The sequence below is a fragment of the Diaporthe batatas genome, assembly GCF_019321695.1.
Source record: "Diaporthe batatas strain CRI 302-4 chromosome Unknown Contig00004, whole genome shotgun sequence".
Taxonomy (NCBI): domain Eukaryota; kingdom Fungi; phylum Ascomycota; class Sordariomycetes; order Diaporthales; family Diaporthaceae; genus Diaporthe; species Diaporthe batatas.
The window spans coordinates 497,577-514,931 of record NW_025408551.1 but is presented as its reverse complement, the minus strand read 5'-3'; the positions used below and the strand labels follow the sequence as shown (position 1 = coordinate 514,931).

The window sequence follows — 17,355 nt, the reverse complement described above, 5'->3', positions numbered from 1 at the left end:
CCCCACTGTAAGTCGACACGCGAATCCCTGTAGCATGCATCCACCCAGGCGGGTCCAGCCATTTCGGTCGAGGTCTTGATCAAAACGGTCATTCACCGCCTGCCTTTTACGGTGGAGCTTGGAACGGTGTTTGGTCCGTGATACGGAACAGGGGCCTAGCAAATCGAACTTTTTTTTGCCGTAACGTAAATGCGCCGCATCTTACTTACTATGGGATTGTAGCCCACCTCACACCATGCGCTCTACATTGTAAACTCTCGGCCATGTTTGTTTGCAGAGCTTGCGCAAGGCGGGCGTCGACCTCGGTGCTACGTCAAGTCCCACACGCCGACGGCCGCCTGGCAGTCCTGCCCAGACAATTTGGAACGAGCTCGCTCCTGCGACAGGGACAGGACCAGGGAGATGCCTTTGCCCAATTCGAGGCCTCGGTCGAGAGGCAGAAGACAGCCGGAGATGTGCAGGCCGACAAGAAGAAGTCGCTGGAAAAGGCGAAACGAGCAATGAAGAAAGAGCTCCAATACACGACAGATCCCTACCATATAGCCGACAACGTCCTCAAGAAGCTGAAGCAGAACGACTTCGACAGGGCGCTGCTGTTGACCCGGGAGGCAAGCAAGGACAAGCAATGTGTGGTCAGCTGGAACCATTGTATAGAGTACCAGTTCAAGAATAACAAGCTGCATGCCGCTATCAAGCTGTTCAACGAAGTCGGTGACCTTCCGTCAAATGCCCGCCCCTTCATGATCCTGGCCTTCCAGTAGCTAATTGCCATGGCCGCAGATGAAAAAGCGCGCTCAATTACCAAACGCCCAAACCTACACCGTTATCTTCAGAGGCTGCGCCGAATCCCAGCACCCGACGGCCGCGGTCGGGGAGGCGCTCAAGATTTACAACGCCATGCTTGCAAGCAGCCGGCTGAAGCCCAACATCACACATCTCAACGCGGTCCTCGACGTCTGCGCCAAAGCCCAGGACCTCGAGTCCATGTTTGTCACGCTTCGCTCGGCCGACAACGCTCGCGCCCCAAACAACTGGACCTACACCATCATATTGAATGCGCTACGCCACCAGCCTTCCAATTCTAAGGGTCTTGGGGACTCGGACCGCGCTGATGCGCTTGCTGTTCAAAAGAGCATAGAGACGACTATACAAAGGGGAAAGTTGGTGTGGGATGAGGTCATGGCCCGGTGGAAGAAGAACGAGATCGTGATGGACGAGGAGCTGATGTGCGCGATGGGCCGGCTTCTACTCCTCGGTGGCGCAAAGGAGATCGAGTCTATCCTCGCCTTGCTGTCCAACGTGCTTGGGGCACCGAGGTTCGATAAAGAGCAGCTGCCTGCTTCGGGGCAGATACCTGGCAGCGACCAGAACGACAATTCACAGGCGACCTCAGCGCCAAGGACAGGAGAACAGCAACAGCGACAATTGCAAGGACCCTCAAAGCCGATGGCGGGCAAGAACACGCTGTCGCTCGTCATGAAAGCCTTAGGTCTGGGCAGGAGGACGAAACTAGCCGCAAGGTACTGGGACTACCTCACGGGCACCTTCGGCATCGCCCCGGACAGGTGGAACTATGAGCACTACCTGGACGTCCTGTCCACCGGGGCAGCGAGCGGGAAAGCAGCCCGCGTGATCGAGGCCATGCCCGCAGACATGATCGACGGCCGCATCATCAGGCGGGGCCTGCTGATGTGCCACTTTGACGGCTACAACGAAAACTCCTTCGAGAACGCGACCGTCATCTTCGACACAATGATGAAGAAGATGAGGACGCCCGACGCCGAGTGCATGAAGCTCTTCCTGCAGGTATCGACGAGCAGCTACCGCAAGTTCGACGATAGATCAAAGTTCCACGTTGAATCCAAGGCCAAGCTGGCCTATGGCCGACAGATTTTCAACGCCGTTGACCGTGTCTGGGAGCCACTAAGGTTGGCGACGAACGCCTTAACCTTCTCAGCCAACGCTCTCAACTCCAGATCGCCTGATGAGAGTTGGAAGCGAGACTACCCCAATCGGAAGTCCCTCCTTGACGTTGCCAAGCGGGTCGTCGCCGTCTGTGATAAGGTGATCTCCCAAAGCCTGGTGCAGCGAGGCTCGGATGATGCCAGAGTCATTCTGATTCGACGCAAGGTGATGAACGACTATGTACAGCGAGCCCTTGAGAAGAACATTCAGCTGGGAAAAGGCTTCAAGAGGAGCCCCGGAGATGGTGACAATGGTGAATTCACGCCTGCCGTCTAAGGACATACGGCCGTGTGTACAGATAATTTATCTAATGAGGCAACGAGTGTTCACAAAGAAACCAGCTCTAATAATCTCTTCCTCTGAGACTGCAGAATTCGGTCGGTAATACCAGGCCAGCCCTAACGTTGTGCCCTTGTCCTGCCCCGAGAAGAATATTTGAATGCCCCTGACGAAGAGTCGGCACCACAGCTCAATCTCATCAGTGGCAGAGAAATGATGTCTAACAAAAGAAAACTTCACCTCGTCCGCACTGTTTGATGCATCCCCCTACCCATCTTGCGGTGGAAAACTAGAAGCGAACGTGTCATGCGAACGTCTTCCCGCCCAATCTCGCTGCCATATCCAAGTCCTCTGAAATCCCGCTGATGTGGGAGTGGTCGTGGAGCTCGAATGGAGTTTCTGAGCCGAATGATAGGATGCTTTCTTCCTGGTGCTCAAGGAAGCCGCCAAACTGAGAATCGACGTCAAGACGGCATCCCAGGTCGTCCTCAGTGTCGGACTGGGTTTGCAGGCCAACCTCGGTGCACAGGGTCTTAGAGTCTTGCGAATCAGAGTGTTGCGTTCGAATCCGTGCCATTTGTTCGATGAGTTGGATCTCCTCAATAGAAAAGCCTGGGATCCCATGACCAACCATTGCATGGTATTTCTCACAGAGCGACTGGTCGGGCCCCTGGCAGTTCTCATTACCGAGAGCCTGTAGCTTGGCCTCCCTCCAACAGTAGTTATCGGATTTGGTCCACACGTCAATGTGATATCCCATGTTCACGACTCTCTCGGCCGCGGAGTGCAAAAGTGCCTCATGCTGCCTCACCGAACTTGGCAGTCGACTCGGGGCAGGGCCGTGTCTAAAGACTATTATCGCCCACTGATAGGTTGTGCCTAGGGCATTGCGATCCGGCTTTAGATACTTTGGCAGAACGGTGAAGCTTTGCTGGACTCTGGAAGGCGATGTCACGGAGGTGAACAAAGTCCAGAGTCTGACATTGCTATACTCAGGATTACCGCAGAGCATGTTGTTGAGAGAGCAATTCGAAAGCGCCACAGCCGTGTCTTGGAAGGATTCAGTGCGGGATGGGGTGGAAGGAATCAACGGGTAGTGTACGTCGCATTTCATGGCCAGACTACCCTTGGGCTCATGAGATACGTTCCCAATCTTCCCCTCGGCACGTCTGAGCCTCACGCTCTGTGCTGACGACGCGAATGTGTCACTGCTCGGGGCGGACTTTGGCAAGATGCTAGGTGTTGTGGCCCCGTACTTTCTGCCAATATCTACAAAGATCAGTCAGCCTTGGTCGAAAAGAAAACATAAACAGATACACGTTTCAAAAGACAAGCTGACCTTGAATCACTTTCTCTGAGCAGGCTCGGAAGGTAGTGTTCCTTCGCGGATCTGCGTCAAGGCCCGGAAGTTCAAGCTTCGGAGGCGGAGTCCGGAGGGTCTGGGCCTGAACATGTCTTTGAGATCGTTCCAAAGGAGTGGGTGAGGTGTGAAGTGCGCATTTTGGCGCAGTCAGCAGCTTCTCATCATCTGCGCCGTTTTTGAACAACCGTCGCTTCAGTGTCGGGGACGACGAAGCAGGACTTCTGGGCGTTGGTATCTGAGAGGTCCTGGAGCGAATAGAGTCATACCACCTCTGCTTGGTGGCAGATCCAGCTGGGCTTGACGAACAGCTGGAGCTCGACGTCGCTGGGATGGCGTTGGTGGCCGTCTTTAGGGCCCGTTGTCCCTTCAAGGAGCCTCTGACAGAGCGTACTGCGTCCAGGGATTTATGTCCCAAAGCACGACCCACGGATCCATAGACGGGTGAGATCTGGCGCACAGCCGACTTGGGCGTCACATTCTCGCCCCCAGGGCAGGCCAAGCAACCGCGAGTTCTGCTCGTTGGAGTGACAGGGCGGGAAGACATATTGTCGATGTATGGCGATGATTGCAAGGCTGACGATCGATGTGTATGTGTGATCTCACAGTAAACTCTGAATAGCTCCGTGGCTGACTGATGGGTGCTGCTGGTGGAATGGATGGTAAAGCTGTCTGTACGATGCTGTGTGCCGAGAACAAAACAAAGCAAAGCAAAATCAATTTGTTGCTGGCTAACACAAGTTCACCGGGGGATGGGTATCTCAGAAGTGAAGAAGGAACGTTCTTGAAGTGTCAAACCCCTCCAAGAGCAAGTGACGGAGACTCAGTTCCGGAAATATGGGCTTGTCTCGCCCCTGCCAGAGTGACCCTGGGTGCCTATGGGTCGAATGAGGCTTCGATACTAGACCAATATAGCGGCAGGAGCCGCCCAGGGTAGAGGTGACCTCATCCTTGAATAAGCCCTGGAGAAGCTGGTGCGACTGTCTGTCCTATTGGCATCACAGAACACCGCATGAGCGAGGCAAAGGTGCCCAGTGCCATCGGACCTCCCGCTCTCGTACTTTTCCAGTGTCCCTGGTTCTGTAACGGCTTCATACTGCCTATCACGTCGTCCAGGGCATATATAATGGCTGGCGACGTTGCCACAGCTTTCAATACTCTCCGTCTGCTTTTGCTGGGGTCATCGCTTCACAACTACTGCCAGCCTCGATCACTTCCATCACACTCGCACGTCGTCCAGCGGTTTGGGAAAACACCTCGACGTCTTTCAATTCCAGAAAAATACGTAGGTCAAGATGTTGAATCTTGTAATCCAAGCGTGAGATAACGGCACACAAAGATACCCCGAGACCACGATACGACTGCCACCGCCCTGCCCTTCTTACCGAGCCATTCCCGGCCCAGTGATCATTCTGGCCAACTACTTCTTGCCAGTGCCTCCGCTGTCGTTACTTCCCTGTGTCACTGTGCCCTGTCCAGAGCTAGCATTCGCGTTTTTGGCAGCCGCAGATTGGGCTTTGGCGGCAAAGCCACCTGAACCCATATAGCCGCCGCCCTTGGCCTGGCAAGCAATTGATGATGGTTCAGCTCTCCGCAACTCTTAGCGGCACCTTAAAGACGCATATCAAGCGCGGTATATGCTTACCTGGCTGCTTTGGATGCGCTCAGCATCGCTCTGAGACATTTCTTTCTTCCCAGGCATATTTGGATGTTCGAGTATTTCTCTTTTTTTTTGGGGGGGGGGGGGTTGTTCAATTGGTTGACTTGGGCTTTCAGTTGAAGGTCAATGGGCTGGCGAGACAAGAACGAGAGGTGGAAAAGGATATGGGCTGATCTGCCGGCTTATATAGTCGGACAGGCGCTGGTCGAGAAGCTTTTCCGCGGCGTGACGGCCATGAATCGATCAGCAGAAAACTGCTCTTCATGGGTTTTGCGTGGGTTGCTGTTTCTGTAGTATGTTGTGAAGCCGGTCGTATCTGCAAGAACGCATGCTACGTCCAATTATGCTCTAAAACGGAAGTGGTCGACGTCACGCCGGTCTATTGTCTTCATCTTCAACCTATAGAACCCGTGGTTGCAGTATGTACGCGGGAATGCATTCTGCACGAGGCCTTCCCTGTCGGAGCCCTTTCTGCGGGAGGCCTTCCATGGATGCCTTCATTGACCCGAAGCTCGGGTGGACGGGCTTGGGACAACAGACTCCAGGTCTCAACCAAGCCAGCCGTGATACATGATGAGCGGCCTATAATCCCCATAGGAATTGGAGTGGCGGTCCGTTGTCCGCCATGCGGCCACGGTGTCTGCGTGGTCAACCAATAGCCACTGCCTCATATGCTGTGGAGTGATCTACTCCGGGAGGGATGCTCGACCGGTCTGCTGTCTGCTGAAAAGGGTATCATTGTTGAACTGGTGTCAGAGCGTGAATGTACAAGCACTTTGTCACATCCTGCTCTCCTTTCTACTCTTCTTTCGCGAAAGCATCGTTGAGGTAACCAACAAAGCTCTCCCTCATCCTGGTGGCGGCCATGTTGCCGACGGCTTCGAGGCCAATGCCACCCCTGTTCATGTTCACATAGGCGCGGCGGTATCTCTGTAACTGGGGGAGCCCGACCTTCTTGCCCGGCAGTTCCACAACAAGCGTCTCACCCCCGGCATCTCCGCTCTTCGATATGCTGACCTCACCGCCGCCGTCGTCCTGCTGCTGTTCCAGGATCTTCTTGACGATGTCCTGGGTCTCCCTGTCCAGCACGTACAGGTAGTCGCCACCGGCGTCCCGGCTCCTCTGCACGGTCGACTGGTTGGGCCTGATGACCTTCCTGGCCTCGCCGGCGATGGCGTCCCACATGTCGTCGAAGACCTTCCTCGCGCGGGCCTCGTCGTCCTCCCAGATCAGGGTGAACAGCGGGCTGTCCCACCGGGTCATGGGGTTGGGCTCCTCGTACCGGAACACGAGGTTGTCCCAGTTTGCCGGCTCGTAAGCGCCCTCGGGGGCCTCGTCGTCGCCCGCCACGGTCTTTCCTGCGGTGAGGGCCTCCTCCCGGCGGAGCAGCCGCTTCTCGTTGACTGCCCTCGCCGTGTCCGGGGGGCAGCCGATCTGGAGGAGCACGCTGGGGGTGCTGAGGTTCTTGGCCTCGCAGTAGAGCTGGTAGCGCCAGCCCTTGATGTAGTTCAGGCCATCGAGGATGACGATGTCGCGGGTGGACAGCACGCGCTTGACGGCGCTCTGGAGCGAGGCGCGGGCATCCTTCTCCGAGGCATTGGCGGAGCGGGTGTGTGCCGGGAGACTGTCGGGGGAGAGGTCGTAGACTGTGCGACTGATGGACTGGGTCTGGTCGGACACCAGGTGTAGGCGGTACCTGGTGCCATGCTGCTGGGCCTGTATCCTCTCTGCCAGGTGATCGTAAAGCTGCCTCGCCCTGGTGGACTTGCCCGAGGTTGGCAGGCCGGTTACGATGACGAGCTGTGCCCACGACGCGTCTTGGTGAGCATGGGTTCAGACCGTTGGACGGGCCAGGGGCCATGGGGAGCAGGGGACGATACTCACCGGCATTGCGAGTTTGAAAGGCCCCAAGTTGGTTCGACGGCCGCCTTGCAGTCAGTCAGCCAGTCAGCCAGCCAGCCAGCCAGCCAGCCCGCCAGTCGAGAGCTCTGCGGTTGAAATCTTGGTGGGGCCCGGTGGCAGCCGTTGGCGGGGCTCCAGAGCAAGGATCAGGGTGCCAGATTCTAGATCTCAATCGGCTGGGCACAGGCACCCGGTACGGAGGTACCTGAGATTGGTACTCCGCAACCCGTCACGGAGCACAGGCTGCTGTCTCCCCCACAGCTCAACCCCAACCCCCCTTGGCCTGGAGCCCCCACAACGGGCGGACGCAATCAACAGACACATCAACACACTGGCCCCAGCCGCCGATCGCATTCGCTTCTTCGCAGAATTAAAGTTCGAGACGAGGTACGCGTGCCTCTCAAGTGGTGTGATAACGACGGCACATTTATTTAGCACCAGATGTGGGATCTTCTCGATACGGGCAATTAGCCGAAAGCGATCTGCCGTGTGTCGAATATGCATCTCGACGCCCCGTTGCAACGTTGTGGGGGTCCCCAGGCGCCAGGTCCCAGCAGCCCCAGGTCCAGAGGTCCAGAGGTCCCACGGGCTGGCGGGCTGGCGGGCTGACGGGATGACGGACAGCATTTGACACAAACCGATGCCCTGGCATGAATGAATGCAAGGCCACGCTGGCAGCCTCCAAGGCAGTCCAGCAGGCCCCCCGGTCCAAGGTGAGAACGGAACAACCGGAGCCAGGTCGCGTTTAGATTGCAAACGCATCAGACGACACAGGAGGAAAACATCGGATGGGGTCCGAAGTTTAGCCCGCCATTCGCTCAAGCCGTCTGTCAGTTCGATCCCCCCTGATTACTATGTGGTAGGGATTTGGTCCTTTGTGGCACTTGAGCCGCACTCATCCGACTGCACAATGCCACCGTCCCTGTCATCTCAATAGCATGATATCAGACTCCAAATCCACGTACGTGCCCAGACGAGGCCACGGCGGATTCAGACCCCCGGCCAGCCAAGCCGAGCAGCCCACGGTACCTGCCGCAGCCATTGATTCACATGGCGAAGATCCGGAAGAGCCGTGAAACAAAGAGACATCGCGCTTTCCTGCCAGCTCTGCACCGCACAACCAGGCCAATGTGAGCCCCATGCCATATCAGCTCATGTGATGGGATTCTTAGCTGGCGACTGCGTGCCCCTCAAGAGCACCGGCGGGCTTTTCCAACCACGCTTGCCTTCTCGGACCGTTGCGCCGGACCGTCTTGTACTTCGGATGAGACGACGTAGCTGTCTGGCAGCCTACGCATGCCCCCAGCCTAGCTTCATCGAGCTGTCAACGGGGTTGGTGGGTTGGTGGAGACACGGACTGCATACGGGGCCGTCCTCGTCAGAGCTGTCCGAGTCCTGGGTTGACATCGGGCCCTGAGCAGCTTGGCAGATAAACATGGGTTGACCTCGGTTGGTGTTGCCGGGCATGGACCCTCCCCATGGGCTCTTGGGGTGCCTATTGTCGGGCTTCACTGGGTCACCGGGTTGGCAGTCTTTTGACTTCAGTCTCGGACCCACTGTCTGTTCACCGTCCACGATCATATAGTTCGCCAATTCTTAAGAGCCAACATCTCCGCTGGGACATGACCGCGGGAACATGACCGCTGCGACTTCAATTTGCGCATCGCTCAAGTCTAGGACACAGCGCCACCCTCAGAAATTGCGGCCGAGCCCGTGGCATTAGGTCAGACTTTCGGACTGTCAGACTAGCAGCCAATGCGCATTTCGCGTAACCTCTCTGCACGGTGCTATGATTGTTGTTGTTGCTCTGACTGTGCTTGTCGAATGCATGAGACGAACATTGAAACGTGCTGTGGTAGCGACTCCTTTCTAGTGCATGACCCCGGGAGACGCCCTGCAATGCCAATCACGTCAGTCAAGGTTGAGCCAGCCTCCTGGCTGCCCAGGGCTGCCAGGCCAGGCACCTGTGTGATGCCCATCTGCCAAGCCTCTGGTGAAGCTCTATTGCTCCAACCAACCCCCTGGCCATCTTCTGGAAGCTTCATGGACGCGGGTGGCCGCCACACCACCCGCCAGCACCATGCCCCTTGACGCCGAAAAGCGTTCTTCCCCCGTGCTCTCCGCAGTGCTGTGCGCCAGCCATTGGCAGGATGAGCAGGGACAAGACAGGCACACCCGGGACATGTGTGGCGTACCCCACGAAGCATGTAGTGTGCGCAGTAGGCTGTTGTCCTTGGCCTGGGCTATGCTAGTCCGTTGCTGTTTTAGTAGCGGACCAGTGGAGGACCAACGGGATTTTGGGCCAGGGCCAGGGCCAGGGCCAGGGCCAGGGCCAGGGCCAGGGCCAGGGGCAGACTGCTAGATTGCATAACGTCCCCAGAAGCGTGCTCGCGCTTGGTTGATCCGATGCCAATAGCGGGCAGATCTGTCCCAGATCCTTTCTATGATGTATCGCGCCAAAAGTGGCACCCAGTCGTGATGCTGCGGAGAGGTGAGCCGGATTTGCTTCGTTGATTAGGGGCAGATACGTGCAGATACATGTATGCCACACTTCCCTCCGAACTTGCCGATATCTCGAGGCTGAGTGCCGCCGTACGTCGCATCTTGTCCAGATCTTGCTCTCAGCTGAATCAAATACGCAAGGGCCACAGCGGATCAGTCTCAGCAGGCACCTCAAATCTAGCGCAACCCTTCTAGCCGGCAGCGCCTCGTCCGTCATTGCCCACAAATCCACACCCGCGCAGCTTTCCTGTCCTGGCCCAGGTCCCACTCCAGCCTCACACCTAGAGGCGCGCACACTGTTGAGATGGTTTACTGCGGTAAACCCTCCAAAGGGTGCTCAAATTGCCGTGAGCGCAAGATCCGTGTAAGCCCACTCTTTAAACAACCATGCCGGGTTCCGTCAGAGCCCGTGTCCATAGGCTGGATCTGCAGTGCGCCCCGTCGTGCCGGGGTTTGTTTGTGGGATCATCTCCCCTTCCGACGATCCCACTATCAAGGCAAAGAAAGCCCTGACTGATGCTGACTGAGCCTCAGTGCGATCAACGAGAGCCAGGTTGTGGGCAATGTGAGAAGCGACAGCAGCAATGCCCGGGATACAGAAATCTCGTTGATCTGATGTTTCGGGACGAGAGTTCTCATGTTATCAAGAAAGCAAATGCCAAGTCCAGGAAGAGGAAGACCCAGTCGCCGGACAAGTCCACTCCCTCGCCGACCAGGCCGGTCCCCACGCCGAAGACACTGACTTGGTCGCCGCCCGAGTCCAGCTCGGGCTCGAGCCCAAGGCGGCTGCCGGTGACGCCCTCGATCTCGACCTCGACGGCACACAGGCGGGAACTGTCCGTTGCGTCACAGCTCCAATGGTCTCCGGTCTTCAAGTTTGATGAGACGGATAAGCGGCCCTTGAAAGAGGAACCAGACCTGCTCTCGCCCGATGACCTTTTCCTTCCCTCGTATTATTCCTTCTCACCTAGCTATCAGGAGCGAGGCGTCAACCTATTCATCACTCGTTACATCAGCGTGAGCGAGAACTTCTGCCATCACAAATATGACTTGTGAGCTGCTCAATGTCAGGTGTAGAATCATAATTGCACAATACTAACCGATCAATGCAGCCTCTTCGACCTGTGGAGCCCTAGCGGCGCGAGTGAGGAGAGCGACTCAGTCCTGGCAAGTGTGACGGCCGTCGGCCTCGTCGGCGTCGCGCAGATGACCCGGTCTCAGACTGCCCTCGAAGCAGCCAGGAAGAGCTACGGCAAGGCTCTGCAGCTGACGAATGCGGCACTCCGGGACCAAGCAGAGGCAGTCAAGGACACCACCATGCTCTCGGTCTTGATACTCGGCCTCTTTGAGATGATTGGTGGCTCCAGTGCGAGGACCACCGAGGCCTGGCAGAAGCACCTTAACGGTGCCGCTGCCCTCGCCAGGATCAGAGGCATGGGGCAATTCCGGTCCCGTGCAGGAATCCGAATGTTCTTCATGCTCACTCAGAACACGATGATCAGCTGTATCCAGAATGAGCTGCCGATGCGTACGTCGCTACCCGCCCCGAAAGTTGACGCCCCGAATTCTCTGGAGGGAGAAAGATTCCCCGAGCACTAGCTCGCACAATCTCATTGGTGGTCTTGCTAACGGATGATCCAAACAGCCAAGGATCTGGTTGACCTGCGCGACCAGCTAGGTAGGATGTTCAACTTGAACGGACGGGAACCCGGGTTTGAGATCTGCAGCGTCATGTACAAGGTGTTGCAGCTGCAGTACGATATCAAGCAGAACATCGTCACCGACCTGGACGAGATGCTGGACAAATTCACGGAGGCGGAGGACGACTTCGAGAGGGTGGTCACTCTGTTCCCCGATGAGTGGCAATATAGCAAATACCGACTCACACAGCGCCTCCGGCCAGGCTTCTTCAACAACGTCTGCCATTCTTACCCGAGCTTACGAGTATCGACAATATGGAACGGGCTGCGGACGTGCCGCATGCTCATCATCGAGACAATGCTAGAGGAGCTTCGAGATCGCTTCCGCCGTGTGCCAGTCGCCCAGGTGCCGCCCCGGCACCAATATGAGTACCAAAAGGCGAAATTCAAGCTGGAGAGGATTGCACTGGCAATCCTCGCGAGCGTGCCCCAGCACTTCGGACTTGTGCCCTTGGACGGGAGCGCGCAGAGCACATTTGCGCCTATTCCGACCGATGACGACGCCTGGCCGCAGATACCCGACAACGGCTGGGGCGCAGAACTTGGAGAAGTCGGCGGCTCCGACCTCCTCGAGCCGGATGAAGACGACATCTGCCCATCTCTCAACAATGCCATGCAAGTCAAGGACGTGGAAGCGAGTGCCAAGCGCTTCATGCTCCTGTCCTCAGTGACCAACGGCCTGGTCTGGCCGCTTTACCTCGTCGGCATGTCCACGGCCTCTTCGGCGGCGATGAGAGCATTTGTCGTTGAGAGGTTACATGCCGTACACAACGAAACAGGCCTCGCACAGGCAGAAGACCTTGCGGCTGTCGTTGCGAGTCGCAAGCAGACCCCAGAATCATCAAGACGAAGGGCAACAGCCTGTAGCTCCACAGATATAAGAGAGTGGGGAAGTCAACACGCGAAAGGACAACGAAGGGCGACAGTGCTGCCCGTATAAACGCCGGAATGGAATGAGAAGATCACCCTCATGATATCACCTCACCCGTCGTTCAAGAGGTTGAAGACGTCAGTAGTGGTCCCTACACATTGGTAGCCAAAGCAAAGGTCCGGCAGGTGATTTCGGGAATGATTCAATCAGCGCGCGGAAGCCTCCACTTAGAGAGAATACCCAGGAGTGCTTTGCGCGTGGGTTGTTGTAATGGCAGGCTGTGAAGGCTCTCAAGCCCTGCTTGCCCGCCCCGTCACAGCGCAATGAATAACTGGAAAGCAGCAGACCTGGGACGTGTTAACACACTGTGTATTGCGAGGTGTAGACCTTGCGTGTAAACCTTACAGCAATTACCAATTGTCAAAGTTACCAAAGCCACCCGTCTTTACCTTCTTTTTGGACGGTTCCCATGCCTCGACATTCATGTCGTCTGCAACAGTTGGGGCTTCGGACTGGTCTGCGGGGGACGACTTGAGATATTTCCCAACGCCACTGCCAGCCAGTTCGACGGTACCGTCTCCACGGATGCGTTTCCCAGTCCATGTGGTCTTATCATCGTCAGTACCACCTTGGCGCTTGAGCTCGGCCTTGGCGGCTTCGGCCTTCTCCGTCTGATCCTTCTCCTTCAAGAACTCCTCAAATGGGTCCAAGAATACGACGATGTCTTTGATAATTATTTCTCTCAGCGGCCGGCTGCCCTCGTCAACAGGCACAGCCTCCATCTTGTCCAGCGTGCTCAAGCCATCCACGACCTTGCCAAAAATGGTGTGTTTCCGATCGAGGTGCTTGGCGGGCTTGTACGTGATGAAGAATTGGCTGGAGTTTGTGTTCTTGCCCTTGTTTGCCATGCTGACCATTCCACGCTCGCTGTGGGTCAGGGGACCGTCGAATTCGTCCTGAAAATTCTTCCCCCATATGCTTTGCCCACCCTTCCCAGTGCCAGTTGGATCGCCGCCCTGGATCATGAAGTTCTTGATGTTGCGGTGGAAACGTACCCCGCGGTAGTATCCCTTCTGTGCAAGCTTGACAAAGTTCCAGACGGCCTTAGGGGCAGTCTCGGTCTGCAGCTCAATGACAACCTCCCCGATGTTGGTCTCCAGTCTGGCATAACCCTTGAATTTGATCTTCTTTGGCTTCAACATCCAATCCTCGTCGGAGAGTATGGCCCTCTCGCCGCTTGTTTCCGGCGTGAGACCGGTACTTGTGAAACTCGCGGCTGCTCTGCCAGTCGTATATGCGGCGGCATTGTGAGCCAGCTTCCGCTCCTGAATGGCTGGCTTCTTGAACGCCGTGGCTGAGGATGTCTTCTGCAAGGCCTTGGAGGAGCGGTTGATGTCCCCACCAGTCTCCCTCTCTCGTCGTGCCTTCTCCACCGCCTCCTTTGCTCGCAAAACCTTGTCACCGATCCGCCCGAGAGCATCGACGTTCACAGTACCCTGCTTCCTCTCCTCCAGTTGCTCGGGTGTCAATAACGCCTCTCCGCCATCCTTGAGATACTGGAACTCGCTCAGGTTCCTGGAAGCCGCGTTTTGAGGATCCTGGAGGGTGATGATATCCTTCCGGCCGAACTCCTTGTCATCAACAAGGTCGTGCCAGTTCTTCTGTTTGATGTTCATCTGCTCGACCGTCTCCCAAGCGAAGACATTTGCGTATGTGCCATGCCGTATTGCGACGATGTGTGTGTTGTCGGTAAAGACCTTGAAGGTCACGGGATCAATCATGTCCCCCTTGCCATCCGTCGGGCCTGCGTTGGAATCGACCTCGGCATCAGCGTTGCGTGCAAAGTTGAGCTTGATCAGGTTTTTGGGGTTGAGCGGCTGTCCGTTGACGGGGTTTGTATCGTTCTTGTCGAGCCATGATCCGATGACCTCGACGTCGAATATTGTGCCCTCGGGGGTGCAGACGGGGTTCTTGAACGGCTGGAGGCTTGCGGCGCAGAAGTTGAATGGAAGGCGCCGGAAGTTTGCTCCGGCCCTCTGAGCGCGCGATCCAGCCCCGGCGCCGACGCTGGCGGAATAAGCATCAGAGGACGACCATTCGCTGTGCGTGATGTATAACTTGTCCGTGCCTTTGCCCATGTTGGCTCGGTGCGGCGTTGATCTTTACCGGTGTTGCGAGGAGGCGGAGAGGGATAGAAGATGGGAACCACAGGGTAGAAGTCAAGAGGCTCAAGTCCCCAGCAGGAACAAAACAATTTCGGCGCAACGTTGGAGTCGAGCGCCTGAGCGCATGCGCAACGAAATGTTTTGCCAGCCAGACCCAGCAAAGCGCACTCAGGCTAGGCCTGCAGACTGCAGTAGGGTACTACATGTAGTAGGTACTCCGTACCGTGCCGCACATGCGACCCCCAAATTTAGCGACAGCTGCAGCTCTGGAGATCCTTGCCAAGACCCCACAGAGCACCCGAGGGCGCCGGGAGCCCTGGAGCCCGACGCGCAGCGACCCCATGTCGCAGCCAAGCTTGCGCAATGTCCTGCACTTCGTGGCTAGGTAGCCCGGTAGCCTGTCATCCTGGACCTGGACCTGGACCTGGACCTGGACCTGGATCTGCGCTTGCCGTCTGCTAAGTGCAATTTGTCCAGAGCCAGGGAGGGCGCAGTCGTTGCTGCTGCATCCAACATATCCAACATCAGCAAACGCATTCACTTCGACCGACCATCGCCTATCCCAATTATGGTAGTCGGTTGGTCCGCTCAGCAGTCAGTCCATTGCTGAAACACACAAAGGTACTTGCCCAGGCGAATTGTTGAGAGACCAGTTTCACCTGCCCGTCGGGCCAGCTGCCGCCGCCGCCGACGCCGCCGCCGCCCCATCCAGCTCTCCCGTCGGCTTCCATACCTTCATTGCAGCAACGGCCGGCGAACCCGAATCCCGCTCTTCTCCTGGTCACGCACATCCAAATCAGACAAGATGAGGTGGTCCTCCGCAATAGCGTCTTTGGCGCTGTCAATATGGACGGTCCAGGGCTTGGAGGTGCAGATGGTTGGTGCCCCCTCCCCCCAACCGTTGCAGTTCCTGCTGGCGGTTGCTGACGCACGACTCCTCGATTCAGGACCAGACCGAGGAGAACCGGCAACGATGCGCTGGCATGTACAGCAAATCGGCCTGGGGGGGACCTGTCGACCCTTTCATCCTCATAAAATTCCTCCCTCAGCAAAGTGAACAAGATCCAGTCGTCAGCCTGGTCGTCTTCGAGTGGAAGGACGAGGATCTGATTGGCGTATACCCAAGCCCCGATGCTCCACAGGTATGGCCAAACTGCTCCCGGGGTCCAAAAGGACGCGATCTGACATGCTGGCGCAGAAAGTCGGTATCTGCGAGGAAAAGCAAATTGAAGAGGGTTTCTGCGAAGAACAGAACCTCGGCGAGTTCATTCTCGCACCTAACGCGACCGAGAAGTCCAGGAACCTCATTCTCACCGACGCAATACATCTGAAGGACTCCCAGCCGATCAAATATGAGATCAAAAAGACAGGATACTACTGCGTGCTTACGGACAAGTACACCGCAAACGACTACAGGGCAGTCGTCGAGTTCCGCAATGCCTATGGAGAACTTCCGGCCACCCAGATACCCAAGCTGCCATTCTATGGAGGAATAACGATCCTCTATGCTTTGGTCGCCGTCTTCTGGGGCTTCCTCTACTACCAGCATCATGCGGACATCTGTATGTTTGCTGTCGTGTGTCGTGTGACCTGGGGTTGCGTGTGCTGACACGTTTTCTAGTGGCTGTGCAGAACTACATAACGGCCATCCTGCTATTCCTCGTTGTTGAGATGCTCATGACCTGGGGTTTCTACGGTATGAAATAGGATCCATACGGGATACCGCGGGAAAAGACAAACAAGGCTAACACACTCTTCAGACTACCTGAACCGCAACGGCTCGAATGTGGGCTCCAAGGTCCTACTGGTCGTTGTCGGAATCTTGAATGCGGCCAGGAACTCATTCTCGTTCTTCTTGCTGCTCATTGTTTGTATGGGTTATGGTGTTGTCAAGCCGACGCTTGGCCGCACTATGATCTATGTGAGATGGTTGGCAATTGCCCATTTCGTCTTCGGCTTGGTCTACGCCATAACAAGCCTCTTGATCACTCCTGACAGCGCAGGTAAGGGTCAACCTGCTATGAAATCCTGCTTTTGGACACGAGACTCACCCAACTTGTCCAGGGCCCTTCGTGCTACTCATTGTTCTGCCATTGGCTGCAACACTGACCGCATTCTACGTGTGGACGCTCAACTCGCTCAACTTCACGCTCAAGGACCTGAGGGAGCGCAAGCAACATGCGAAAGAGGCGATGTACAAGAAGCTGTGGTGGTGCATTCTGCTCAGCATCCTCGTCATCTTCGCCTTTTTCTTTTTCAATAGCTTCTCATTCGCCTCGGCCAGTGACCCAGATTATGTCCCCTTCCATTGGAAGTCGCGGTGGTTCGTTCTCGACGGATGGCTGAACCTGGTTTACTTCGCGGATGTCGCATGGATTGCTTATGTCTGGAGGCCTACTGCGAACAACCGTCGCTTCGCCATGTCGGACGAGATCGCTCAGGTACGTCTGCCATATTTTACTAATGAGGGGTCCTCGGCGCTCTTTCATGCTAACACACTTGCTAGGATGACGACGGCACCTTTGAGATCAACAACATGGACATCGGAGCTCCGGATGATTCGGACGACGAGGAGGCGAACGTCGGCTCCAAGCCAGCCATCAACACGACCCGCGGGGGTCAAACGAGTGGGGTGGAAAGCTTCCAGGCAGCACCAAGCGCGCCTGCTGCGAACGGCAGTAGCCAGCGACCACGGGCTTCGCTGGATGGCGAGACAATCTTCGCCATCGGAGATGATGACAAGTTTTCGGACGACGACGACGAAGATGCTGGGCTGGTAAAAGGCAATGGCAAATGACCACTGTCGAATGGCGACACCTTCCCTTGACAGCGTGAGGATTATCATGGGACAGAAGTGAGAGCAGGATCGGCCAACAAGGCGGTAGCGATACACTTGCGTTGTAATGTTATAGATTTATTGGCGTTTAAGCGGGAGTGCTCATGGGCATGTG

General features: G+C 56.4%; 7 protein-coding genes across 7 annotated transcripts; 3 read left to right on the top strand and 4 right to left on the bottom strand.

Moving 5' to 3' along the window:
- The first annotated feature begins 193 nt into the window (after nt 1–193).
- KVR01_004549 (uncharacterized protein) lies at nt 194–2,770 on the top strand. The gene is made up of 2 exons (XM_044786791.1): nt 194–707; nt 781–2,770. The coding sequence occupies exons 1-2, from the start codon at nt 264–266 to the stop codon at nt 2,239–2,241; spliced, it is 1,905 nt and encodes a 634-aa protein (XP_044646713.1). The 5' UTR covers nt 194–263; the 3' UTR covers nt 2,242–2,770.
- Nucleotides 2,549–4,151, bottom strand: KVR01_004517 (uncharacterized protein; the record flags this gene model as incomplete). Its single annotated transcript, XM_044782931.1, has 2 exons — nt 2,549–3,513; nt 3,584–4,151. 2 exons carry the CDS (start codon nt 4,149–4,151, stop codon nt 2,549–2,551), a joined length of 1,533 nt encoding a protein of 510 aa, XP_044646681.1.
- An 873-nt stretch (nt 4,152–5,024) lies between these two features.
- KVR01_004421 (uncharacterized protein) lies at nt 5,025–5,288 on the bottom strand (the record flags this gene model as incomplete). Its single annotated transcript, XM_044791427.1, has 2 exons — nt 5,025–5,165; nt 5,250–5,288. The coding sequence occupies 2 exons, from the start codon at nt 5,286–5,288 to the stop codon at nt 5,025–5,027; spliced, it is 180 nt and encodes a 59-aa protein (XP_044646585.1).
- Nucleotides 5,289–6,062: 774 nt separating this feature from the next.
- On the bottom strand, nt 6,063–7,154 carry KVR01_004181 (uncharacterized protein; the record flags this gene model as incomplete). Its single annotated transcript, XM_044792293.1, has 2 exons — nt 6,063–7,064; nt 7,149–7,154. The coding sequence occupies 2 exons, from the start codon at nt 7,152–7,154 to the stop codon at nt 6,063–6,065; spliced, it is 1,008 nt and encodes a 335-aa protein (XP_044646345.1).
- A 1,840-nt stretch (nt 7,155–8,994) lies between these two features.
- KVR01_004553 (uncharacterized protein) lies at nt 8,995–12,308 on the top strand (the record flags this gene model as incomplete). The annotated part of the gene is made up of 6 exons (XM_044790060.1): nt 8,995–9,038; nt 10,203–10,233; nt 10,337–10,543; nt 10,647–10,720; nt 10,781–11,196; nt 11,314–12,308. The coding sequence occupies 6 exons, from the start codon at nt 8,995–8,997 to the stop codon at nt 12,306–12,308; spliced, it is 1,767 nt and encodes a 588-aa protein (XP_044646717.1).
- A 341-nt stretch (nt 12,309–12,649) lies between these two features.
- Nucleotides 12,650–14,377, bottom strand: KVR01_004312 (uncharacterized protein; the record flags this gene model as incomplete). Its single annotated transcript, XM_044784934.1, has 1 exon — nt 12,650–14,377. The coding sequence occupies one exon, from the start codon at nt 14,375–14,377 to the stop codon at nt 12,650–12,652; it is 1,728 nt and encodes a 575-aa protein (XP_044646476.1).
- Nucleotides 14,378–15,209: 832 nt separating this feature from the next.
- Nucleotides 15,210–17,201, top strand: KVR01_004056 (uncharacterized protein; the record flags this gene model as incomplete). The annotated part of the gene is made up of 7 exons (XM_044781529.1): nt 15,210–15,281; nt 15,352–15,546; nt 15,603–15,966; nt 16,026–16,100; nt 16,165–16,407; nt 16,469–16,845; nt 16,911–17,201. 7 exons carry the CDS (start codon nt 15,210–15,212, stop codon nt 17,199–17,201), a joined length of 1,617 nt encoding a protein of 538 aa, XP_044646220.1.
- Nucleotides 17,202–17,355: the final 154 nt, after the last annotated feature.